This window comes from Lactuca virosa, chromosome 6, assembly GCF_052849685.1.
Source record: "Lactuca virosa cultivar CGN04683 chromosome 6, Lactuca_virosa_CGN04683_v6, whole genome shotgun sequence".
Taxonomy (NCBI): Eukaryota; Viridiplantae; Streptophyta; class Magnoliopsida; order Asterales; family Asteraceae; genus Lactuca; species Lactuca virosa.
The window spans coordinates 236,152,215-236,178,015 of NC_136431.1; the positions used below are offsets into that span (position 1 = coordinate 236,152,215).

Below are 25,801 nucleotides of genomic sequence, written 5' to 3' on the forward strand. Positions count from 1 at the left end.
AATGAATACTCTGATTTTCAAATAAGCATAAATAAAGTTTTTAAAATAACCGTGAATTTGGGGATGTCACAATTAAAGAACCATGTTTTTTGGGGGTCTCTTTGTGCGTGTAATCTGTAGCAAAAAATCGAGGATTTTTTTTCTTTTTGATTTGCAGGTGAAGAAGAAGAAGAAGAAGAAGAAGAAGAAAAAGAAGAGAGAGAGAGAGACCACAGGTACTAATTTTGCAAATTTTGTCTTTAAAAAACTTAGACAAAATTAAGCAAATTGTCATATGATTGACAAAAAATAACACTACAAGTCTTTTTAAGGAATTTTTAAGATAATTAGTCATTTTTAGCTTTCTAACGCACATGATGAGTCTTTTTCTACCGATCAAAAGGACTCACCACATGCGTTTTAAACCTGAAAATGACCAGCAATATTACAAATTCCTCAAAAAGATTTGAAATTGTATTTTCTACCTATGTCGACCATTTGTGTAATTTTGTCAAAAACTTATTATATAACACAACACATGTTGTAATTTTGTCAAAAACTTATTATATAACACAACACATGTATGATGTATGTTGCCTTTTGAAAACGTGGAAGGTACAAAAACTAAGCAAGCATAAAAAGGGGCGTCTCAACTTTCAAGATTTCATTTTTCGTCTTCTTCCATTTTCATCTGCGAAGCCGAAGACTTCTGAATCCCTTTAGAACACCCAATCAACCCCTCGATTTTATCTATGCAAACAAAACAATCAATCACAGAAGCACACACAAACCAGAAATTCGCACTCTGAATCAACGACATGTAAAATTGCGTGCTTAACTGGCCTCCCATTGCATCTTCATCTCCGTCAACCTTCACTTTTTCCTTGTAATAAACCCTTTGATCTGCCTAGGTTTTATCGTCATTTCCACTAAAGAATCCATCGCTTCGGGGTATAAATAATGTAAGATCTCTCTTTTTAAAATACCGGCGTTTTAAAGCGGTTATTTGATTTCTCTGCCCCTTTTCTGCTTTATTTGGTATACGATTTGAATCGTTTGAGTTTAATTTGACTTCAGTAGTTCAGTTTGTGTGATACCCATTTGCTAGAATTTGGTTTTGATGATTACATTAATGCATGCACATTTGTCTATGCGAACTTGTAATTAGATCTGAATATAGACTTCGTATTTCAATTACTCTGTTGTTCGCATGTTGACTTTACATCTCCAACTCGACATTTATCAATTTCAATTGTTCATATGTATATTATTGCGATTTTTAGAGCGACAGTGTTCAAATTCTATTTATTGTGATCACTTTGACTTAATTTCCAAAAAAAATTGGAATCAGAATTACGGTTTTCAAAATCTGGTGTCAAACAGGTCATTTCTTGATTCATATCTGTACAAGTCTCGAACATTTCTGGAAGCAATGATATAAGTTAAAACCGACTAATGAAGTCACAACCTTTGTGCAAAAAGTGATTTTGATTATTTAGTCCACTTTATTTTCTTTCACTCATTGCTCCCTTAAGAATGAAATGCAAATAAGCTGTTATAAATTTTGCATATATAAGCTTAATCATGATATCATTTACATTTTTAATTTGAATAACTAAACTTGATAACTTACCACTTGAAATTTATACGTGTTCTTATTTAATTTTCAGAATGGCTGCAACAGCATTTAACGGATGTATTAGTACTATCAAGTCTCATGGGCATAAGAGTAATTTCGCTCTTGATCTAGAATATGGAAATAGTTCTCTTCGTTTGACCTCAAAAGGTTTTAAGATCAATCTTGAAGTATCTGGAAAAGATCGTTACTGCTCTAGAAAGAGGGGCTTTTATGTAATTCAAGCATCTTCTTCTTCTTCTCAAACTACAGTATTAGACCAAGTTTCGTCCCCATTAAACAACAAAGTGGACACCCCTAAGAAATCAAGTACGGTATTTCCTTCTACTTATGTTTCTTATTGACTTAAAAGACTTATAATCTGTTGAATATGTTGAGAAAATTTGATTTACTTTGACAGAGGGGTAAAACGGTCATTTACTTTCATTCAGTTCAAAAAAGAAACATTTTTTGTTCATACATCACTTCCTAGACTTAATTTGTTGAATATGTTGGGAAAATATAATTAACTTTTGACAGAGGGGTAAAATGGTAATTTACTTTCATTCAGAGGGTTTATTCGGTTCAAAAAAAGAAACAATCTTTGTTCATACAAACATCATTTAACCATACAACACTAATACATAGAAAAGAAACATGCCCTTAATCTATAAGCTGTATATGAGTGTTTCTTGCTTACTTAAGTTAATACATGAAGTAAGACTTAACAAAAAAAAATGAGGGAAAGTAGACTTTCCCTATAAAGTCCTAAAGTTTTTTTTTTGCAAATTTGCTTTTTTTAATTTTATCCTTCCATTTTCCCAAAGTTTGCATCATTTTCTAGATATTTTTAAACATTATTTACCCACAAAACATCCTTCATTCGACAACACTTATCGTTGCAAAAAGATTATATATATTTTTCTTTTGTGAAAATACCAAAAAAACAATTAATTTAAGGATGAAAGATTTTTTTAGGTGAAGCGGCATTGATATTGATTAGACATGGTGAGTCTCTATGGAACGAAAAGAATTTATTCACGGGTTGTGTTGATGTGCCATTGACAAAAAAAGGAGTGGAAGAAGCGGTTGAAGCCGGTAAAAGAATAAGCAATATACCCGTCGACATGATTTATACATCCGCACTTATTCGTGCACAAATGACTGCCATGCTTGCCATGACTCAACATCGCCGCAAGAAGGTATCCACTGTCAGGCTGTCACTATCACTGTCAGTCTGTCACTGTCATCTGATTTTATAAAAGATCTACTATTGATGTCGTTGTCATTGTCGCTGTCGTTGTCGATGTCGTCGTTGTCATTGTCGTTGTCGTTGTCACTGATACTGTCGTTGTCGTTGTCACTGATACTGTCATTGTCGTTGTCACTGTCACTGTAAGTGTCTGTAACTGTCTGTGTCATTTGATTTAATAAAAGATCTACTTTCTTGACCGCTTTGTAGGTACCTATTGTCTTGCATAACGAAAGCGAACAAGCAAAATCTTGGAGTCAAATTTTTAGTGAAGAAACCAAAAAGCAATGTATCCCGGTTGTTACCGCTTGGCAACTTAACGAACGAATGTAAGAATTATTTTACTTTTTTTTTTTAATAATTCACATGTGTTATGTTGCAAGAATACCCGGATTTCAAAATTTTAAATTTTTTAAGCGGCTTTTTATTTTCTTGGTGTTTAGGTATGGGGAATTACAAGGACTAAATAAGCAAGAAACTGCTGATAAATATGGAAAAGAACAAGTTCATGAATGGAGAAGAAGTTTTGACATCCCTCCACCAAATGGTGAAAGTTTAGAAATGTGTGCAGAAAGAGCCGTTGCATACTTCAAAGAACACGTAAAAAGATTATATAATTTTATTTCGTACTTTGTATTCTTTAAAATAAAATCTTTTATTGTAACAAGTTACAAAAACAAAACATCATACTTTTACAAGTTTTGTGGTTTAACCACTAATACTCCAATCTTTTCCAATCAAACCATAAAAGTTCAACATTTTTATAAATTAGTCATTGATCGATAATCATACACACATAATATTGTAAAAAAATTAATTCTAAATGGGGAATTTTTCAGATTGAACCACAACTACAAGGTGGAAAGAATGTAATGATTGCTGCACATGGGAATTCTTTGAGATCCATCATAATGTATCTTGACAAATTAACTTCTCAAGAGGTGAGTTTTTGATTTTTTTTTACATGGTTTTGCGTCATTCTTGTTATTAAGTTTAATATCTGGTTTCTTGATCTATAAAAAGATTGAATAATTAAATAATAGTTGCATATTGTTTCAGGTTATAAGTTTGGAACTTTCTACGGGTATACCAATGCTTTATATTGTTAAAGAGGAAAAATATATTAGAAGAGGAAGTCCAGCTGCACCAAGTGAAGCAAGCGTTTATGCTTATACCAAGGTGAATTATATTACTTTAACTTTAAATGTCAAACAATTTATTTCAATAATTATTATTTTTTCAATAAAAATTGTTATGCGAAAAAAGCATTTGATAATTAACTCAAAAAGGTAGAACATGTGTTGAAAATGCAAAAAGAATGGTGTTAAAATGGGAAAAATAGACACTTTAGCTATTTAATAATTTAGTGGCTAAATCGATAAAAAATAATAATTTAGTGGCTGAATCGATAAAATGATATAAGTAAGATGTGTTTTTATGTATTTTTCCTTGATACCGAACCAAGTAATACAAAAAAATGATTTTTTTAAACGTTCAAAAAAAGAATAATTGATTATTTACTTCAGAAAACATTTAAGTTGCTAAATCAATTAATATTTTGGGCATTTATTTAACATGGGTTTGGGTCTTTATTGTAGAATTTGGCTCGATACAGACAGAAGTTAGATGAGATGGTTCATTGATGATTCAGCAGGTTATTATATATCTATTTCTCATCTTCATTTTGTGGGACCCATCATAGTAGGACAATATATGTGTTGGTGTTCAGTGTTCTAGATTTTCAGTGTACTTTTTTTTTTTTTGTCTTTTTTAGGATGCAAGATTGTATAGTATGTGGTAGAAAGTGGAAAATAATGTATGGGCTCCAATATCTATGCCTCTATTTTGCTTTTTTGTGTCTTTGTATCTTGTCTAAGACTTTCTTTTTTCTACTTTGAAAAGGAAATGTATCCCTTTAAACCAATGAACTTAAACGGAGGTTTATTGTCCCTAAATCCACATTTGCCAACGTTTTATAAAGCAAGATGATTGGACAAGATTTTCAAGATAGTTTCTTTGTTTGTGCTACATGGATGCAAACAAGATCATAAAATAATACCTCGTTATCCTCTTAAATCAAAATTTTATTAAGCAAAAACTAATTTCTTTAATTTACAATATTTTGAAAATCAAATGTCATCGATAAACAAATTGCACTAATTATATACAAAAAGTATTTCGTTGATAGTTTTTGTATCGATAAACAAATTGCATTAGATACATACAAAAAAGATATCAGAAAAACTTTGAACTTTGTATGTTTCAATGAAGTTTTGAACTTTATGATGCATATCGAATAAAACATTGAACTTTGTGATGTATATTGAATACAACTTTTATGTTTGTTGTGATGTATATCGAATAAAGTTTTTATGTTTATTATGTGTATCCAATAAAGTTTTGAACTTTTTGTTGTATATTATTATATAGAATAAAACTGTAAACTTTACTACTGTTTCATTGCTAGTATGTGCTTTCATAGTTTACTATCTGTTTCATTGCTAGTATGTGCTTTCATAGTTTGTGTGCTTTTTTTTAGTCACACATCACTATTCATTGTTCCTTGTGGGCTGATGTTTCATGTGCATGAGATTTTCCAATGGATTTGTCTTTTTTCTTTTATGCTAGAAGTCATCAATGGAAGCAGTCTTCCTACCCTTGGGTAGAGAGAGTCTATATCCTATCTCCCCCTTTTTTCCATTCTGATGATGATATGAATAATTGTTATTGTTATTGTTATTGATGTATATCAAATAAAAGATTGAAACTTTTGATTTATATCGAATAAAAGTTCGAACTTTTTTGATATATATTGAATAAAGCTTTCGACTTTGTTATATATCATCAAAATACATCATAAAGTTCAAAACTCGTTATTTTCTTATCATTTTCATTATTCTAAAATTCAAATTCCGTTGATCGTTTGTAAATAAGAACAAGTTGCACTAAACACATATAAAAAGCATTGCATAGATTTAACATGATTCTTCAAGACTTTCTTCTTCTTTCTTGAAAAGGTCAAAAACCTAAAAAACTAAAATCTCTAAAAATACTTAACCCATTAAAAAGTCAAACCAAATCCAATTCCATTCAAGTCAGAAAGTCAAACCAAATCCAATTCCATTCAAGACGTTCCTTTCTTGCTATTGGAATCCGAATCGGAGCATTTTTCTCCACCATGAAGGGCAATCCTCTTTGCATCATCTTCTATCATCTTCTCCGCATATTTCTTAATATCAAAATATTCTTCATCTTTTCCACCAAATGCAGACTCAAGTTCATCCATGCAAAACAAATTGTCCATAATGCCCTTCGTATTTGGATCATCTGCATAAACGAATTTCACTTTGTTTGCTGTCTTCGGCTCTAGGAAAGGTTTTACCATCTGCAATTCCACATTTTGAAAGTATTATTATGTATCTTTTTCATTTGTTTTATTCAAAAAGAGGTGTAGTAGAAATAGAATAGATGATAAATTATGCATGCATACCTTATAAAAGGGTTCAAAGAATTTGGGTGGATTATATAGAATTGCTAACCCGAGCCTCTCTGGATATTGATTTTGTAAGATATTTGCGGTTTCCTTTGTTGAGTTTATTGATATGTTTGACAGATTAAATCCATGAAAATCGATTAACCAAATCATTTGTTCTTGATCCGAAGGCAAATTTTGTATCGCATTCTCCATGCAATACACCAAATACTTTATTTGTGATTTTGTTGACTTCGAATTCTGTGGTTAAAAAGTCAACAAAACAAGTTCGTGTATAAACATAAACACTTTAGAATAAAATAAAACTCGACTTCAAAAGAAAAAACATTTTTACTATATTACCTCAAGGTTTCTAAAAAGTAATGATTTGACCTCTAAAGTTAAAATATATCTTTTTTTTTACCTGGAATTTAGGCCTCATAACAAGAACTACCCTCCCTTTTTTGTCCGTAAAACTTGACCTGTAAATTTTCCCGGTTTCAGCCTCGGCAGCAACATGTTCCTGAATCGAATCAAATGCTTACTGTAACATGTGACTTTTGATTTTTACGGTTGTTGTTGTGCCTTGTGACCTGTTATTTTGTTAATGTGACATGTGACTGTGATTTTAGTGTGACATGTGACTATTGTAATTTTTATTCTGACTTGTGACCTGTTAAATGTGACATGTGTCCTGTGAGTATGTGGTGTATAAAAAGGTGGAATTTTTTTTTTTTTTTTTTTTATGAAAACTTACCCAACGAATCTCTTCGGGTTTATAATTCATTCGCCAAATCAAGGAACTTTCGAGCATTTTTACAGCCTTTTTAACGTTCCAATTTCGTGCTCTTAGATATCTTGATATTGATTCATCAGAACAAAAATGAGAAAACTCATCTTGACGATGCTGTTTGATCTTCTCGAGTGATTTCTGTTTCTTGATCGTGTCACGGACCTCAATGATCTGAAAATTAAAATAAACGTGAATGTTAATTTTGATTATGTTAAACAAATCTGAAGTTTTTAATACGAACCTTTTTCTGTTCATCTTCTGGCGTCAACGCGACATTTGAGTTTGATTTCTTTGGTTGCAGATTCATAGCTCGATTGGAGATCCTGCAATTTTTTTATCAAAACTTCAATCAACGATCAAACATTTACGGATAATTCAAATTGAAGAAATTTGGGGGTGATCAGAAATCAAGATAAGATTAAATACAAAAAGTCAACTTCATTCATGTCATTTACAGTTAAAATTCCAAACACCAAATTAAACCAATTCAACAGATTTTTACACAAATGCGAACACCCACTTCAGTAAACTCAATCAAATACAGACTCGATTACAATTGAATCGAAGGTAAAAGCGTTTACCTTGTTGATCTGGAATCTGGGATTGTGAAGACGATATGAACAGGAAGTTTGCAGGGATCTGGAGACCCAACAAATTAAAAACAATTAAAGGGAGAAATCGATGTGTTATAGTGTTATTATATGTTTCTTCGTGGGGATTATTGGAGGATCTAATGTGGTGGGAGTGGTTGAAGAAGAACAATTGGGTGATGATCATGATTTGATGAGTTTAGAAGTAGAAAACTTCCACACATTTGGAAACACGTAATGGTGTTGAATCCGACAAAGATAAACAATACATCCAAATAGTCTATTGTGAAATGTCAGAAATGAGAAATCTTTGGGCCCTTTTGATCAATAATTTCTTTTTATTTATGGTATTTTTTAGTAGCAAAGTTTTCTTATTATAGTAATCGATTTTCAAATGTGCTGCAATTTTCTTTAATTAACTAAAATTGCATATAAATTTGTTGTTTTTTTAATGATTCGAATCAATTTCATAAAATGCAATGGAGAAACTTGGCCTTTTGTGTGTGTAATGGTTATATTGTATAGCAAGTTCTTGATAATCAATTTTCATTACAAGAAATTTTTATCTGGTTTATCAAATTGTTTTAATATCGTACATATGTAATGAATTATTTGTTTTTGCACAAAACATCATTCTTTTTAAAAGAGATATTATCAAAAAATTTAACAATTGGAACTTTGTATCCACAACAAATCGTTATTTCAATGACATTTTTGCAAGAAAACTAAATAATTGTTACATAAAGTTTCATTCTATAACCAAAATATGCACTGTTGTAGTTAATTAACATGTTCAGTGTATCAATCTATGTGGTGTTGTAGCTAACACGTTAAGTATTATGTGTAGGGATTACATTAGCCTGGTTAAAGATCTGATAAAAAAAATAAGAAGGGGAATTTGTTTTGACATGATGTTGTTCGAGTAAAAGATTGTCAACAATAGCATTCTAGTGTATTGTAGATTCTTATGTTAAAGATGTTGGAAGAAGTGGATCATTACTTTAGTAATAGTTTTTCTAATTATATTGAGAGATATATGATTGTTTATGTTGTTACAGAACGTTTTTATAAACCAATTACCAAATACACAACCATGTTTTAGTCTATGACCAAAACATGTAAGTGTTGTTTACATGTTCACGCGAATATAATATGATTATATAATTCATTTTAAAAATTACTATATTGTATATATATTTCTAAAAGTGTGAAACAACTGCATAAACCCATTTTCATTTTATTTTTTCAAATTTTTTTATTAGTCCTTTGACCACTTTGGACAAGAACAAGATATAGGCAAACAACCTATTTTTTAGATAAATGAGTGAAAATTAACATTAATAAAGTAATTTTTTTCAAAATATAAAGTTGTAATACTATGTAAAATTATTTTTCATAAAAAAACAATATAACTAACGGTAAATACTTAATTTATGAAATGTGGTTGTAACATTCTTGTCAGATATCAATTTGTCATTTAAATTCATAAAACTGACATTTTATTGCGTACATAAATATTTAACTGATATTACATTGTTAAAAAAAGGGGTTCTGTTTATCCCATTTTGTTGGACGAATTGAAATATGGTTACATTATTTATATATTAAATTTGAAAAAAAGAAAGAACAAAAACAAAAAGATGGGAGCAGGTTAGTGATCGGTCCATCCCAACTACTAATGGGAAAGGGAATCAGTGATTCATGAGTGGAGGTCCTTGAGGAATGACTAATGAGGAGATAAGGATAAAGGATTAGTAGTCAGCTTAACAAATAGAGTAAGTTGCAATAAATAGGGAGCAAATCTTTGACTATGTTTATAAAAATTAAATTGAAGATTTTATCCTTCATTTAAGTTTAAAGAAACCATGGCTATTACCTACTACCTATTAATTTATTAATTTATTAAGGGTCCTGTTAAATATATTTTTTTAGTTTTTTTAAAAGCAGAAGCAAGATTTTAAAAACTTTTAGGTGTTTTTAGTTTCTAACTTTTAAGAAAAAGATTGAATTAAATAAAAGTTTTATGCGATGGTACGGGCTTTTAGTTTTTACTTTACGATTTCATACCATAAAAGACTTTATATTTTGATTTTTAATCCGTTTTAAATCCAAAACTTTTATTTTTTTTAAAAACACCAATTTTTATCTATTACTTGGTATTTCAACCATGAAACCGGTTACAAGGTAAATTGGGTTTATTTCATAGAATATCTTACATTTTGTATTTTTTTTTTTCATTTTAGACTTAAAACTCTTTTTTTTTCAAAATAAACTCAGTTTTAACATATTCCTTGTTATTTCATTAATAATTTAATAGTATCGGTTACCAATAGATAACCCTATACCCCTAACTCACATGTTTCCTAAGTATCGATCACCTAAAAGAATAAGTGATTTTAAAACTCTAGGTCATGTTTCTACTTATTCTTCTAGTACATCACATTGGCCCTGAAATGGTTTTCTTCTTCAAGCATCAGGAACATAAACTTAGTTTGGAAAGTTAAAATGGAATTATGATATTGTGAGGATGAATCTCCTTTATTTACCTCGTATAACGACTGTTTCATAAGATTAAAGTATGTTTTCAAATATTGTGTCAATGCTATTTTCGCAAGGTTTGGTGTTCTGTTTATTTTAACAATGTATTGAGACACTTTGCCAAGTAAGTTGCTATTTTTTACCTTTAAACCCATTTTGTCTCAAGTATTTATCAATGTTTTACAAGAGTACTAAATTTGTTTGGCACTGTATTAACGAAGGGTCTCATACATAAGCTACTTTTTACCTTTGTAGCATCCAACATGAAATAATATCTCTTTGGCACTGTATGGATTAAGGGTCTCATATATTAGCTTCTCATGAACTACGAGGGGATCTCTGATAGGGATTGGAATGTCTAATTAACATATTCTCTTAAACATATTCATTTAAGCATAGGGAACAACCAATATCCATGATTTGTCTTCCGATGCTAACAGTATCTTTGGTGGTCTCTTAGGCCTCATGGTAATTGTGGTTAAATTTAGTTCTCATTGTAAAACATTGATATGTAATGAAAAAAACATGAAAATAAATCTATCTAGCCACTTTATGAAACGTTGATAAATACTTAAGACAAAATGGGCTTAAAGGTAAAAATAGTAATTTATTTGGAAAACTATCTCCATACAATGTTAAAACAAGCATACAATTAGACCTTGTAAAAATAGCCTTGGGATAACCTTTGAAAACGGACTTAATATTGTGAAAAAAAAACTTGGGGAGGGAGATAAACAAAGGAATCTTCCTCATTATAACAAAGTTTCATTTCAACATTCTAAACTAAGTTTATGTTTCTAACACTTGAAGAAAAAGCCATTTCAGGAGACCCAATGTGGTGTACAAGAAGAAAAAAAAACAGAAATATGACCTAGGGTTTTAGAATCAGTTATTCTTTTAGGTGATTGATGCTTAGGATGCACGTGAATTAGAGGGTATAGGGTAACCTGTCGGTAACCGAATTCATTAATGAAATAACAAATAATAGGTTAAAGTTTGGATTATTTTGAAAAACAAAGATTAGGTCTAAATGGAAAAAAAATGTAAAATATAAGGTCTTTTATGGAATAAACTCAATTTACTTGTTGTTAACCGGTTCCACAGTTGAAATAACAAAGAATAAGTAAAAGTTAAGTCTTTTAAAAAAGGTCTAAAATGGAAAAAGATCAAAATATAAGGTCTTTTATGGAATAAACTCTTTGTTTTAAACAAAATGCTCTTAATTCCAAAGCTACTTAAAGTAGATTATAAGAGTTTTTATCTTTTACGATATTTTAGTTTTTGTTTTTATTTTTCACATTTCAAAAAGCTTTCAACTATTTTTGTCGAGCATGTTTACACAAAATAAAGGATACAGCTTCCACCTACTAGCTATCAACTACTAACTTTTAGCTAGTTTTGTCAAATATACCTTATGTCTAATAACTAAGATAATATCGTCTTCACATCACATCATCACTCACAAGACATTTAAAAGAATGTAAGTAGAGAACTACATAGGAATATAGGCCAGAGTGAGAATAGAATCACATTTATTAATTATCAGATATTAGATAATTAGTTATGAAACAAACCAAGTTTTTGCATATCAATATGAAAAGTTTGAGATCATAAATTGAAGATTTGACAATCAGTCATTATGAGTTTCCTGTGAGATGGATCAATATATTAAGTTATAGAGGTGTTGGTGATGCGGTTTAAAATCAAATTTACAAATTGTATTGTATTGTATAACATGTTCAGAATTAAAGGTGTGAAAATATGGTTTGATAATCAATAAATATGGATTTCTCAAAGATGTTCAAATTTCCGTATTGATATTTCTGGCATACGACTGGTTTAAAATCAAAATTACGTTTTCATGATCAAGTTTGGTTTGTATTCAACATACCGCATAATCTAACTTTTTTAGATCACAGTTTAACTCTACATTAACACACATGTTAATTTCAATTAAAGTGAATAGTCTATGACACTAAAACAAATAACAATGTCCTTAAAAAATTAATAATAAATTGTACGGCAAAAATTCTAAATTGCATTAAAGATAACTAGTGTCTGATAATTTGAAGTTTTATCAAAAGACTGCGACATGAAATAGAGAATACAATATTTCATGTTTGCATGTTCTAAAAGAATGAAAAGTACACTGCTAAATTTGGTTAGGACAATGCAATATATTCGGCTTCTCCAGGTTATTGTTCTGTCTCCTCTCCCAATTTGTGTGCCTTTGAATGTCATGATAGTCGAGCATCTTCGCCTTAGGTCACCAACCTAACAAAAAAGAAAGTAATTATATTTTATAAAGTTATCCAAATAATAGATTTTCATAAGTTAAGATGAAAAAATGTACCACTTCTGTTTCTATTGTTTCGAAGCCTAATTTGGTTCATATAGATTTAGCTTCGTCTGGAGTTGGAAGCACAATCTATTTTATATTCAAAGACGAAAGTAATCTCATAATTCAGCTAAACAATACATGGAAGTCTCCCTGCCAATCAAATATAAATTAATTAATTGCCACGTCAGCAATAATTATCTCAAAAGTTATCGTTATTCAAATACAAAGTATATTGCTATTTCTCATCTCACCTTCTCCTGGTTTGCATTTATTTGTAGCAACTATTGGAAGTTCAGCAATATCTTGTCTGAAAATACTTTCATTTTAACCTATTATAACTCTATAAAAACAAAATTGCATTAATATAAAAATGCATAAAAACAAACACAATTATACATATTAATGTTTCTTAGGCTTTGCCATTTTCAGAACATAACTTATTTCCTAATCATAATCAAGCTCGGGGACAGGAAACGTTCCTCTTCACCCTAATCATGAGTGATAGTCCAAAACTTGTGAGCTTAAAGTTCATACAGACATTTAGATTTGTCTGAACTTGTTTGAAATGAACTTATGTACTGGGAGTGTTGACTGCATTGTGTGAATTATTAGTTAACAGTTGTGAAATGTTATTTTGGTTACAACTGTAGTGAGAACAAATAAATTTGTGTAACTTATATTCTGAAGCATGACACCTCTCTCTTTGCTTTTGTGCTATCATATTTCTCCTTTTGGCTTATCTATAAATACAAATAAAACTTTAATTTTCACAATTCAGAAAAAAAAAAAAATGACCTTTTTGCCCTTGGTGGAGAGAGATCATTCTTGTGGAGTTAATTTTTTGATAATGGGCTTGAATGAATATTACCTTCTTCACTGTAGTATCATAGATACTCAACACCAAGTGATTTGGGATTAGCAGAATCAGCCTCAAGAACTGCACCAACTTGCAAATCAATTTGCTAAACTGTATCAGTAAGAATGTTGACAAAAATTAAAGTTTCTTAAAAACTAAATAACTTAATGTAACAAACCGTATATTATTTAATAAAAGGAAATGAAGATGTTTTCATTATTATATTTATTGTTTTATTGGTAAACGATTGTTTATTAAGTAACCATATATTTTTCTTTCATTTGAACATTTTATCATCACTTTTATTAAACTCGTTGATATTTTGACCTCAACTTTATAACGACAACAACAGTTGAGTAAACATACAGTCACAAAAAATATGAAAGTTCGTTGCTAATACGTGCATGTAAAAATCCTGCATACCGTGTTCGTGAAGATTGGCTATTGATGTTTTCTCCCCCATTGCCTCGGTCATCAATCTGTGAGTATCTACATGGGAAAAAATAAAATAAAACAAGGAATTAGGTAGAATTTAATATTATTTTAAGAAAGGATTTTTTTTTTTTTCGTTTTCCCTTTTATGATATAAAAGGGAGACAACCTGTGAATCCAAGACTTAAGAAGATTGTGAAGTTGTGAGTATCCCCTTTAATTGGCACACAAGATTGTAGCGTGTTTTTTTGTGAATTGGAACGGAACTCAGGTCTAGACTAATGTCTTTCAGTTTTTTGTTCATGTTTTAAGCAATTGACAATATTACCGTTTGATTTATAAACAATAAAAATCAGAAAAGGGTAATATAGCCATTTCACTTGGAACATGATCAAAAACAGTAAAAAAAGGAAAACTTTTGTAATTTATTTTAAAATTGGATAATAAAAAAGACAGAAAAGAGTACCTGGTTAACAACAAATCCTTTACATTAATCTTCCAAAGCTGATTAATTTTAGATTCGGATAACTTCATATACAACAATCAGCTTCAAATCTGATGAACTCGGCCAGATCAGAACTGATCACCTAGGACAGCAGCTTCTGATAAGCTTGAATAGTAACTTATAGCTGATCAGCTTAATCTTTCAAATCTTATCATCTTCAGCTTTAGATAACATCAAATTCAACTTTAAATTTGATCTGAGTAGATCACATCTGATCATCTACAACAACAACTTCTGATCAACACGGAAAAACATAAATATATTAAATTTCATAAATTTATGGTAAAAAAAGTTATCTTAATATATTAATGGCGATGCTTGAATATGTTGGCTACTTTTATCAGTATCACTGTGTGTATGTGCATGTGCATCTGAGGAAGTGATTTGAGGTTTTAATGCATCTGTTGAATAGTCACCATCTAGATCTCCAACTGTCCTATAAAAAAAACAACATAAATGAACAAATAGATTAAATCAATTAACATATAATCCAGATTAAACCTCCAATTATTTCTAAATTTTATAAAATTGCTAAATGATCTTACAAATTTTCTAGTTGTGTCAAAGCTGCATAACTACTGGGAATTGGGCCTTCAAGAGATGTTCCTTCAAGTATGCACTTCACTCATCTATAAGGTAAATATCAGCAAATTGAAACAAAAATCACAAAAACACAAAATGAAAATCAAAACAACCACCATGGCCTACTTACAACTGAGCACCATACATAGCACAATCATGTCATAAAACAAAATCGCTAAAATCAAACACAGAATTGTTGATCAATAACCAATGCACATTTCTAAAATCATTTCATGCATGCTATGATACGAATCTTTTCAATAAAATAACAACAGCATGCGTCTGAAACTCACTTCAATCGATCTAAATCACAAAAAATTAATGTGAATTTCAATTTGAAACAGAGAAGTGAAGGAAAACCGGCTGACGAATTTGGCGATGACGTTGAATTAGACGGGCCTTTCTTTGTTGGAGTACGACGCATCTTGAATCTTTATAATCGACATGTATGTATAGTAGCCTGGAAAACATCTATTTGGAGGAGAAGGTGGTGGAGAACGGGGGAGAATAGTGATTAGAAGAGAAGGATGGCTAGCCAATTTGAAGCCACTGAAGACCACTATTCTGTTTGCATCCGACAGCTAAACAGGAACGGAAGGGCAGGGGGTCTGGTGGCGGTTGTAGCGATGAACGGTGATGATGGAGGCAACACTAAGCAGCGACACAGTTGTCGTATTCATCGTCTTTGCCGTCTTCTCAACGTCGATTTCATTCTGCCTCTGGGATTGTGAAGGGGGTAATATGTGTGATAATCGGGCGGATGAGCGGAGGCATGTGAAGGAGGTGGAATCCTTGAATCGAAAATAGAAAGACATTTGAGTATGTAATGAGAAGCAGCAGTCGGTCTTCAATGGTGGGTTGTTGTCGGTAGCACAAATGGAGAGAATAGTGGGTATGGCGGCGCTGGGCAATCGCCGTAGTGAGGGTCGACGATCTCACCGGAGAAAGATGGATCAGATGGAAAGAATTCGTGAGATGAAGAAGAATATGAACAGAACACATATGAATGTAGGAAGCGGCGGTGAGCACAAGAAGGCAGTTAGCGATTTCGGATTTGGGAGAAAAATTCAACCGAAGGAGAACCTGTATTGATAAGGCGGTGACAGTGGGATCATTGGCGGTGCTTTACAGAAATCGGAATATCATTGGCTGAGAAAACGGTGAAGCAAAGCACAAACAACACGCGTACGGCAAGAATGCAGACAATGACAAAAAAGACCCAAAGCAGAAAACGGAGGTTTTTTTAACACATATACATAAATAGGGGACTCAACCTCCAACTTTTTAGAAACTTTACTGTAGCGAGAATTTTAATATATATATATATATATATATATATATATATATATATATATATATATATATATATAATGAACCTTTTTTCAAAATATGTATTTGATTCCAACCAACTGACATCTAAGCCCTTTTATATAGAAATTATAACATTTAATCAAAACCCATAATCGAAAAAAAGATTAAACTAAACAGTACGGGAGGGGATTTTTTATTTTTTAAACATCATGAAATGTTTGATTCCTTCTCCAAAATTAATTTTCATTACATGAGAAAGATATGTTTTTTTAGATGAAATGAAATAATATATTATAATCATAAAATACTTTTATCTATATAATATTCATAAACATTAATTTTTTTTAAAACTTAAATTAAATCATTATTCTATTTTCTAAATATAACTAAATGTATCCATTTTTTAAAATTTAATGGTATATTAATTTTTATATTTATAAACAACCGTCCAAATGATAAAGAAATATTTTTGACTATTAGAAATAAACATTTTTATAACCAGATAAAAATATGTTTATATAGAATATATTTAACAATTCATAATATTTTTCAATTCTTCCAAACCGACCAAATATGACAAACAAATATAAAATAACTCATTTCATGAACTTGTTTGTTCCGCTCTTTTAATTTTTCGTTCCTGTTATAATTCATATATGTAACTAAACCAATGAAATAAAAACAAGTTTGTAAATAACTTACAATTGATCAAGATCAACACCACCATTTCTATACAAAATCTTTTTATACCACAATTCCCCAAGATGTTAATTCAACTACATCTTTTGTATTTTCTATAAAACTCCAAAAGAAAAATAAATAAATAAACAAAAAAACTACCATCAAATGCCCCATCCCATCAAAACATAAAAACGTGTCCCCTTTCAAAATCTTGCAACTAACGCAATTTTTCCAACCATGACGCCCCGTGGTGGATCAAGTGTCGCCAAATCAGATACACCTATGTCAAATTGACGTTTTTGCCCTTTTAAGCAATTTCAAGGTATATATATATTTTTTTACCTTTCCTTGTAACCAAAGAACCTCCCGCTAGACAATATCTTTGTACAGTGACAATTTTGGGTTTAGGGTTTTGGGTTGGGTCCCACAGTAAGTATCTGAAAACAAATCTTGGACAAACATCATATCATTGGTCTCTTTTTCCCAATACCCCAGCTTGATTCGGTCTCTTTTGGGCCCCATATTGCTGCCATGAATCTCGAGACCAATCATGGTTGTCCTCCAATGGTGGTTTATTAAAAGGCCGATAACTACTACCATTTCTTGATGAATTTGAGTTTGAGTTTGAATTTGTTTTACTTTCATCTCCTGATGGTGTTCCCATATGCTCATATGGTCTGTTTCTGAAATTAGGCCTCATGAAGCCTCTCGAATTAGAAAACTTAGGTGGCGGTGGACCATAGGCCGGTGGCGGTGGTGGTAGTGGTGGTGCCGCCAGGAAGTCTTTCGGAAGCGAGTCCATGTCCATGTAACACTTTCTCGCCTTTGCATCCGCAATTAAAGCTGCCCAATCTTCTGATTGAACAAGAGCACTCGCATTCCCCATCACCTAAAAAAAAACAAATTAGATTATTTATTTATTCGAAGAAAAAAAATGTTTAATTCCAAAAAGGAAGAAATAAAATTTATACCCAAAGTGCCCTTTTGGCGCGAGTAAGAGCGACATTCATCCTTCTAATATCCGCAACAAATCCAACACCATAACTCGAAGCTCTCACACACGACATAATAATAACATCGCGTTCTTGCCCTTGAAATGCATCAACCGTATTTATATAAATATCCTTCCCTTCATCACTCCTCAACACCTCCTCAAACTCCCTTTGTATACACTTCAACTGCAACTTATATGGCGTAATCACCCCCACCGTAACCTTCCCTACACCCCCACCACCAACCACCTTCATCAACCGCTCATACAACCTCACGCAAAACTTCGCCTCATGAACATTCTGATACGAAACCGACCCTCCCCTATGCGATTCCCGCCCATGGGTAACATCGTAAAACACATACGGCCTCAACAAAGGGTCATTATAGTAATTTTCATCCGGTTGACTTTTTACACTTTCGCTATCGGTCAACCGCCCTTGGTAAAAATACCGCGATGGGAAATCGCGTATTTGCGGATGCATACGGTATTGAACCGACAAGAGAATCGTCGGACACCCCGCTTGTTGAAACCGCTCGAAAAGACTCCGCGAATACAACAACGTCCCCGCCGCCTTACTTATCACCGTCGCCGGAAGCTGCTGCGGGTCTCCGACGAGAACACACCTAGCGGCACCGAGCGAAAGCGGCGGCAACACCCCGACTTCACTCGCCTGAGCCGCCTCATCAATCACCACCATATCAAACCCGTGCGTCAACCTAGAGAATAGTTTCCTCCCACTACTTGAAACCGTTGTGAACACAATCTCCGCCTCGTTGGCGAAACTCGCTTCCAGGCTGGCACGCGCTTCTTCGAGATTAAAGTTTCCGGAATGAAACCGCGGTTCGAGAATCAACAACCGCGACATTTCAACCAAAACTTTATCGCGGTTTTCGACAACCGCGGCGAGGTTTTGTAAAAACGAATCGCGGGTTTGGTCACGGGCGGTTAAAATATCCGGGTCGACGCCCACGGATCCTTCGGCCCGACCCGTGTACGCTTGGAGATTCAATTGGCGTTGCAACGACGCGATTTGTTGAGACAACTGCGCTTCGCGGACCCGCAATTGGTTGATCCAACCGTAGACTTCATCTCTACTTTTCATTAGAAGTTGTTCGGTCCGACGTTCCACGGAAACCGCCTGCGCCGCACGTGTATTTGAATCTACCCCGACGCGGGCCACGTCGGGGCGATACATTTTCATTTCGCCGTCGATGAAGCCACGTTCGAGGACACGTGTCAGAAGCTCATCGGTTGCGGCGTTGGAAGGGGCGCAGACTAACATGCGTGGTTTAGGGCAGATTTTGTGAAGTGTCCGAAATAGGTTTTGGTCCATGTTTTGAAGGACTTGGTCGATGGATCCGGTAGGGGCGTTTTCGGAAGATAAAGATTCGGTGGCTTGTTTGTAGCTTTCGGGGGCAAGTTTTTTTAGGAGGGCGGTGTAGTAGTGTTGGTATTGGACGAGGTGGATGACGTTTAGCATGCCCCACACGGTGTGGGTTTTACCGGTTCCTGGTGGGCCCTGGACTAGGGTGAAGGGCCATGGGTCTTGTCTTTTTGTTGAAGTGTTTGTTGTTCCTGCTGCTGTGTGCATTGCTGCCCAATGGATTGCTGATAATTGAGGCTGGTTGAATGTGTGATGAAGATAGTCAACAAAGTTTGTTGTGAAACACTCGGGCATTGATGGTGCTTGTTCTTCATATTTTGGGAATTGCTCCGGGCTTGGTTGAAGTATCGCAGTTTGCATCTGTATCAAAAAATCAATCACAATTCATGAGTTTGTATAAAATATAAAAAATGACAAAATATATATATATTTAAGGAAAACACACCTGTGAATTTAGCCTACGAAAAGCATGCAACGCGATATATTCTCTTTGGGTTGTAGCAAGAGCACCTAGAATGGTTAAAAACCAGACGCCTTTAGGGTGTAGTTTTTTTAATATATGGTCATCGTCACTGTAATTTAAAAAAAAAAATTATGAGTAAACTGTAAAGTACTTTTTAAAAATATGAATTAAAAAAATAATAAATAAAAAAAAGGAAAACCTGTTGGAATCGAAAGAATCGCCAACGTAAAAATGAAGGGTGGCCCCAGTGGGGTCGCGAGTGTCTATTGGTATATGACGCCTGACAGTGCCAGCTACACGTCCGATAACCTCGGACTCTTCCACATTTGTTGGAATGTTGTTTCTCTTCATTCTAACTGCTTAAAAAAATGGGTTTTTATTTTTTTTATTAAGTAGGTTTGTGAAATAATTTTTTATTTTTATAGATTAATGAATTTAAGCAAACCTGTTCCGGGTTTTGGAGTTGAAAGAACTGCAACATCGCCCTCTTTGAAATTCCATCTGCATTCGTTTGTTGGTAGGAGAATAACATCATACCATCCTGTAACATCACATAAAATTAATATAAACTTATAAATTGTTATTATTTAATTATTTATATATAATGAAATGAAAATAATTACCTCTTTCTCGCCTTTCGACATTTTTAATGCGAACCATTGTATGTGAATCTCTAGATGAAGTTTCAGTTGATTCTTCCCATGTGCTGTAGAGTTGTGCACGACATTCTTCAAAGAGTAAAGGCTCAAAAACTCGAATATATTCTTCTACTGATTCAAAGCTTCCTGGGACCCGTTGTAGATCCGCATCCTCTGAATGTCCAAAAAGATTTTGAGATTTTTGTGTTCATGTAAAATGAATAAAGAATATGTCCACAAACAAAATGGGAATCTAATTGTTATAATACATTACTACTAATTATAAAAAGTATGATTTTTTTTTATTTCTTCCATTGAAGAGGCTCTGGTGAAAAGTGAACGCCCAACCACATGAAGCTGCAGGGATCCCCTTTTGCTATGCGTGGGCCTGGGCAATACAAACATTACCATTCATTCAATAACTAATACAACCACATTTTTTTTTATATTGTGAATTGTATTTTATCAATCCTGAATGGCAAATCGTATTGTAAGATTCACTACAGAATCATTAGCAAAATGAACAAGTTGTAAATAGTTCTGTAAGGGACAAAAAAAGGGTACAAATAATTTCTTTAAGGGACTCCAAAGATAAAAAAAAATAAAGTCAAGGACCAAATCCGTAACTTTTACATAAGGTAAAAAGTGGTTAAAAGAAAGAAAAAAAACACACCTGGATGCTGCCAGAACTTGTCATTAGTCACCTCCCTTAGAAGACGCTCCACTGATGTATCCTGATAAAGTGTAGTGACAGTTGTTGGTTTTCTTGAAGGAAGCTTTTTAACTACTGATTTGGAATCGTTTTGAGTGATTAATGGAGGCTTTTTTATAGGAATATGTGGATTCTTCATCTGTCTTGAATCACTAGGTTGCTTAAATGAACTCTGTCTATGAATATGATCTGAAAATAATTTATCTTTATCTTCTCCAGCAAGATCTGTCCCACTATTTGTTCTTCTAGAACGAGTTACAGGTCCTGAACTCAAATCAGTTTCATTACAATCAGATTTTGTATCACTAGACTCCACATGATTGTTATTACCCTCATTGCATGATTGATCAATCTGTTTTGCTTCTTTAATTGAGTCAAGAAGAGGGCGTGACTCTTTCACAATACGTGTTACAATGGGTGGTTGAAAGTTGTGTTTTTTTGGGGTCAAGATTTTAATGGGTCCCGCTTGTTTAACATCTTCCATGTTTAGAAACATGGTTTGTCTACTACGCTTTTTACCTAGCATTGCTTCCTTTTGTTGATCAAGTTTAGGGCGTTTTCCAGGGTTAGTTGGAATTGGAAGCTTTGAAGTATGGTTGTTATTTTCATTCTTGGAAGATGTGATTGATGATGCTGTAGTTAGATTACAATCATTTTGATCTGTGGATTCAGATTCAGTAGTTGCTTTTGTTTGTGATTTATCATCATAGCCAGAAGTTGACATTTCAGGGATACTACTTGTTCTGTTGGTTTTAATGGAGGAGTCTTCTACATCAGACCATTCACCTTCTTCCTTTTCTAAAATGTTTTTTTTAGCAGCTTCCCTCTTATGGTCTTCACCTACTTCAGATGGTTGTTCTCTTTTTGATTGAATGAAAGGCTGAAAGCTCGAAACAGAGGAAACATGAGAAAAAGCACGGGTATTTACTGTTTTATGAGAACTACTTGATGCTGATGTTGATAATTTACAAGTGTTGATAGTAGAGGGGACTGTGTCACTCTCATCCTCAACAGCAGGTTCATTAAGATCAAACAATGGCTTTTCTCTAGAACCCATTTCTCATATACACAAACAGATCCACCTTTCACTAATGGAAAAACACCTCAAACCTTTGAATCTTTCAAATAAACGCAAACAAAATAGGTTCTGCAAGCAAATTAAAGGAAAAAAAGAACCTTCAATGAGATTAAGGTAAGGAAAACATAAATTTATGCAAGAATACGAGGCATGTACAGATGTACATCATACTATGAGAAGTGCACTAGATGTGTGTACTCATAAATCAAAAACTCTGCAAGCAGAGTACTATAAAACTTTACACCCTCAAACAGTAATACAGACGCATACAACAGCATGACAGTAATAAAAGTACCATAAAATTTTATTAACAATAGAGCATTGTAAATGCCATAACCCTAGACGGACGACCATATGAACAAATTTATATAAGTGAAATCAATACCTAGCTTGATTTATAAAACCCCAAATCAAAACAAGTTTGAACTCCTAAGCCCTATGCCCCTATCACATTCATTTGGAGTACACAGTATATGCATAGCACAGCGTAAACAACCCTAGCACACTAAATTATCACATTATTGAACAATTGAATTAGATGCATAAAGACAATAATGATAGCACCTACTTCTAATAAATAGGGTAAATTCATTTCAGTTGTACCCCCGCCATAAAAGAAAAACCTAAAATTGGAACAGAGACAGAAACAATTAAAAATATTTAGATCTGAGTTCTAAAAACCAAATCATCTTAGCGAGGGGGAGGCGTAATCGATGAAGGATTAAGTGATTAAAGCACAATTCTTGTGAATGTCAAGTTGATTAATCAACTAAGTAATACACAAATTCTATATATGATTATGGAAAGATATACGCACCTGTTGTACGTACGAAATTGCTGATTCAAAGTCCGTAGATCAATAATAGTAGTGAGGGAGAAAGAAATGTGTATTTGGGAATCCAGACTGAAATTCTGTCTGTGAATCTGATGAACTGGGGAGAGCCCTGAATTAGGTTTTATAGGGCAAAGACGTTGGAACGGGTAGATTTTGGGGGGGTTTTGATAAAGAGGATCCGACCCGAATCATATATAATTTCACCAATCACCAATAAATATTCTTTTAATGCCCATATTTGACTAATGTTTAAACATGTTATAAAGCGATTGAAATTAATATTAAGTTGTTAAACAACAAATATCTTGCAATTATAAAGTTATGAACTAATATCATTCTTATAACATCATGCAATTAATGTTAAGTTGTTAACTAGAAAATAGATAAATTTGTATTGGAAACTTATTAAATAAAAAGATGATACATTTTTTATGATGAAAATCGTATTTTCTTGATGATGATGATCTAGTATTTAAATATCTGACGATACGGATAATATCATTACTTGTACTTTGAATATTAAAACATTTTGAATGTTTGTTTAAGTTACAAAGAAAATATGAATCATGGGATATTATATAAAAATCTTTTAAGTTTTTTAAAAGGCATGGTTTAAAACTGGTATTTTGGTATATTAAAGACAAAATTGCAAGAATGGTTCTTGTGTTATGTCAAAATTCGTAAGTTTGGTCCAAAAAAGTTTGGACTAACATCAGAAATCCAAATTTTTCATTTTGTTGTAAGTTTGGTCCAATTTGTTATGACATTTTTCATATTGACGATTTTGCCCTTACCTTTTTCTTTTTCAGTTTTTTTTTTATTTATTTAAATATTTTTCTAATTAAAAGAAAATTTGTCTTTTCTGTTTTATTTTTATTATTGTTTATGCAACTATTAGAGTGTGTTTGGGAGACGTAACATTGAGAGTGTTAGTGTGAGCTATTTATTTGTCTAGATCTAGCTTATACTTTTTTGTAACATCTTTCATAATCAAATACATCTCTTAGACACCCAAATCATCATGTTCATTGTATTCTTTACAATTCCGCATGTCAAATCAAATGCTCATAACACTACAATTAATTAATTAAACTATTAATTAGTTAACAAAATAAGTCATTCATATAAATATCTTTTCAGTTATGTTGTAACCCAAAAGGACACTGTTATTTATAGTAATATTACCGGTTTGTTATGGCTATGGGGACTATTCTCCATCATCTCTCACTTGCACTTAGGCATCAACAATCGATCGGTCCAATACTTACTAGGAACAACAATGAGTAGCAGTCCAACACAACTACTGTACTTATCGCAACAATGCTATAAACATTCCTAAGACTAGTGACTTCAAATTCCTTTGATCTTCATGATATTTGTATGAATCTAAGACATGGAGAATAGACATTCTAAGAATTCAATATTATGTTTACCGACATAGATTTGTGAAAGCTGCATCTAACTGTTAAATTGAACACATCAATTTTAGTCACGGCACGGCCAAGCGCTTTAGACGTCATCGCCAAATCATCAAGGGACCCAGAGATATCTACTTCTCCATTTTTGGCAGAAGAACCAAATAAACTTTGACTTCATAGGCAAATACTATTCCTCATGCAATATATAATCAAACCATGTATAGCTTCCGATTACGGACAACGTTGGAGAAAAACAAGATACGGTAAATTGTAGAACAAAACCTCATGCATCTCCATTTTAAAAATAAGAAGTATAGTCGTCTTAATTTACTCATGACATGATCCATGAGGTAGTCTTTAAGCGTGGTTACTCCAATACTTAAAAGTTCCATTTTCAAGTACTCATCAGTATTGGTTGCAAGACTTAGTTATGTTCATCTCTATGAACTGATGGGTTTTGAGCACTACATCAATCATATGGTGTACATGCAAACCCTAAAGCTTTGGATCTAGTTTGTCTGATGAACATGCAATAATCATCCAAAGCTCATAAACCCTATATCTAGCATATAATAATCGATATTATCATAATAATAGGGTTTAGATCTTACCTTGATTGTTATATAGCAATAACAATCTCAAAACCTTTTTGATCTTGACTTCTGAAAGCTTAGTGCCTTAAATGTTGCACCTCTAATGGAGTCACAAACACCATGAGCAACAGGATGACTTAGGAGAAGGAGGAGGAGGCACAAAAACGTCTAAGAACCCTTAGGGATTACTTCCACATGTTTTTGGGGCCTTAGGGGTTCCTTATATAGTTAGGCTATTAGGGTTTTCAACCAGGAAACCCTAATCTGACTGCTTAGGCCCTAAGCAGCCCATGGACTCCCTCCTTAGAGGCCTTGGACGAATTCTAATGGGTTTCCCCATAGATTTCGTCCACTCCAACTTCTATGGAGTCCATTAGCCCAATTTATGCAATTATCTTATAATTACAATATCAGTCCCCTTTATTTAATTAATCTCTTTTAGCCACAAAATTAATTCTTATTAATTCTTGACTAATATTAATTAAACAATATGCTTTCTCTTTTAATATATTATTCATATAATATATTAATAAATAATAATTAATCCTCTTTCTCCTTAGTTCATCCTATCAGTTGTTATGGTGAAGGCAACCCAAAAGGACCATGCTCGTAATCGGGTCAAGTACATACCAAAATAGTTATGGGCTTAGACACCTAATCCAACATGAACAATCTACCAACACTATGACAATCTTAATTCACTACTATCTTCCAAGAGTAGGACTGATTATGGAATTTT

The 25,801-nt window shown here is 32.8% G+C and overlaps 3 protein-coding genes and 1 long non-coding RNA gene across 12 annotated transcripts; 1 reads left to right on the forward strand and 3 right to left on the reverse strand.

The window, feature by feature from the left end:
* Positions 1-589: 589 nt before the first annotated feature.
* On the forward strand, positions 590-4,766 carry LOC145118762 (2,3-bisphosphoglycerate-dependent phosphoglycerate mutase 1-like). The gene is made up of 8 exons (XM_079054438.1): positions 590-941; positions 1,650-1,924; positions 2,573-2,796; positions 3,057-3,175; positions 3,290-3,446; positions 3,686-3,787; positions 3,906-4,025; positions 4,445-4,766. Exons 2-8 carry the CDS (start codon positions 1,651-1,653, stop codon positions 4,487-4,489), a joined length of 1,041 nt encoding a protein of 346 aa, XP_078910564.1. The 5' UTR covers positions 590-941; position 1,650; the 3' UTR covers positions 4,490-4,766.
* Positions 4,767-5,792: 1,026 nt separating this feature from the next.
* On the reverse strand, positions 5,793-7,985 carry LOC145120411 (CRAL-TRIO domain-containing protein C23B6.04c-like). The gene is made up of 6 exons (XM_079056237.1): positions 7,693-7,985; positions 7,353-7,434; positions 7,076-7,282; positions 6,743-6,841; positions 6,337-6,579; positions 5,793-6,231 (listed from the first exon to the last, which is right to left on the reverse strand). The coding sequence occupies exons 2-6, from the start codon at positions 7,416-7,418 to the stop codon at positions 5,971-5,973; spliced, it is 876 nt and encodes a 291-aa protein (XP_078912363.1). The 5' UTR covers positions 7,419-7,434; positions 7,693-7,985; the 3' UTR covers positions 5,793-5,970.
* A 4,279-nt stretch (positions 7,986-12,264) lies between these two features.
* On the reverse strand, positions 12,265-16,153 carry LOC145118694 (uncharacterized). Of its 6 annotated transcripts, none has more exons than XR_013713414.1 (7): positions 14,919-16,153; positions 14,335-14,809; positions 13,860-13,925; positions 13,449-13,517; positions 12,832-12,920; positions 12,593-12,730; positions 12,265-12,513 (listed from the first exon to the last, which is right to left on the reverse strand). It is a non-coding gene; the product is annotated as an uncharacterized LOC145118694 (long non-coding RNA). The 6 variants fall into 6 exon arrangements; XR_013713415.1 differs by having other exon boundaries at positions 13,376-13,517; XR_013713416.1 differs by having other exon boundaries at positions 12,832-12,887; positions 13,449-13,526.
* Positions 16,154-16,937: 784 nt separating this feature from the next.
* On the reverse strand, positions 16,938-23,186 carry LOC145122432 (putative helicase MAGATAMA 3). Of its 4 annotated transcripts, none has more exons than XM_079058039.1 (8): positions 23,034-23,186; positions 21,100-22,018; positions 20,412-20,600; positions 20,234-20,329; positions 19,988-20,147; positions 19,771-19,897; positions 17,919-19,685; positions 16,938-17,836 (listed from the first exon to the last, which is right to left on the reverse strand). In XM_079058039.1, the coding sequence occupies exons 2-8, from the start codon at positions 21,860-21,862 to the stop codon at positions 17,414-17,416; spliced, it is 3,525 nt and encodes a 1,174-aa protein (XP_078914165.1). In that variant the 5' UTR covers positions 21,863-22,018; positions 23,034-23,186; the 3' UTR covers positions 16,938-17,413. The 4 variants fall into 4 exon arrangements, with proteins under 4 accessions (XP_078914165.1, XP_078914163.1, XP_078914162.1 ...); XM_079058037.1 differs by having other exon boundaries at positions 19,988-20,144; positions 21,100-22,285; positions 23,034-23,182; XM_079058036.1 differs by having other exon boundaries at positions 21,100-22,285; positions 23,034-23,182.
* Between the last annotated feature and the right edge of the window lie 2,615 nt (positions 23,187-25,801).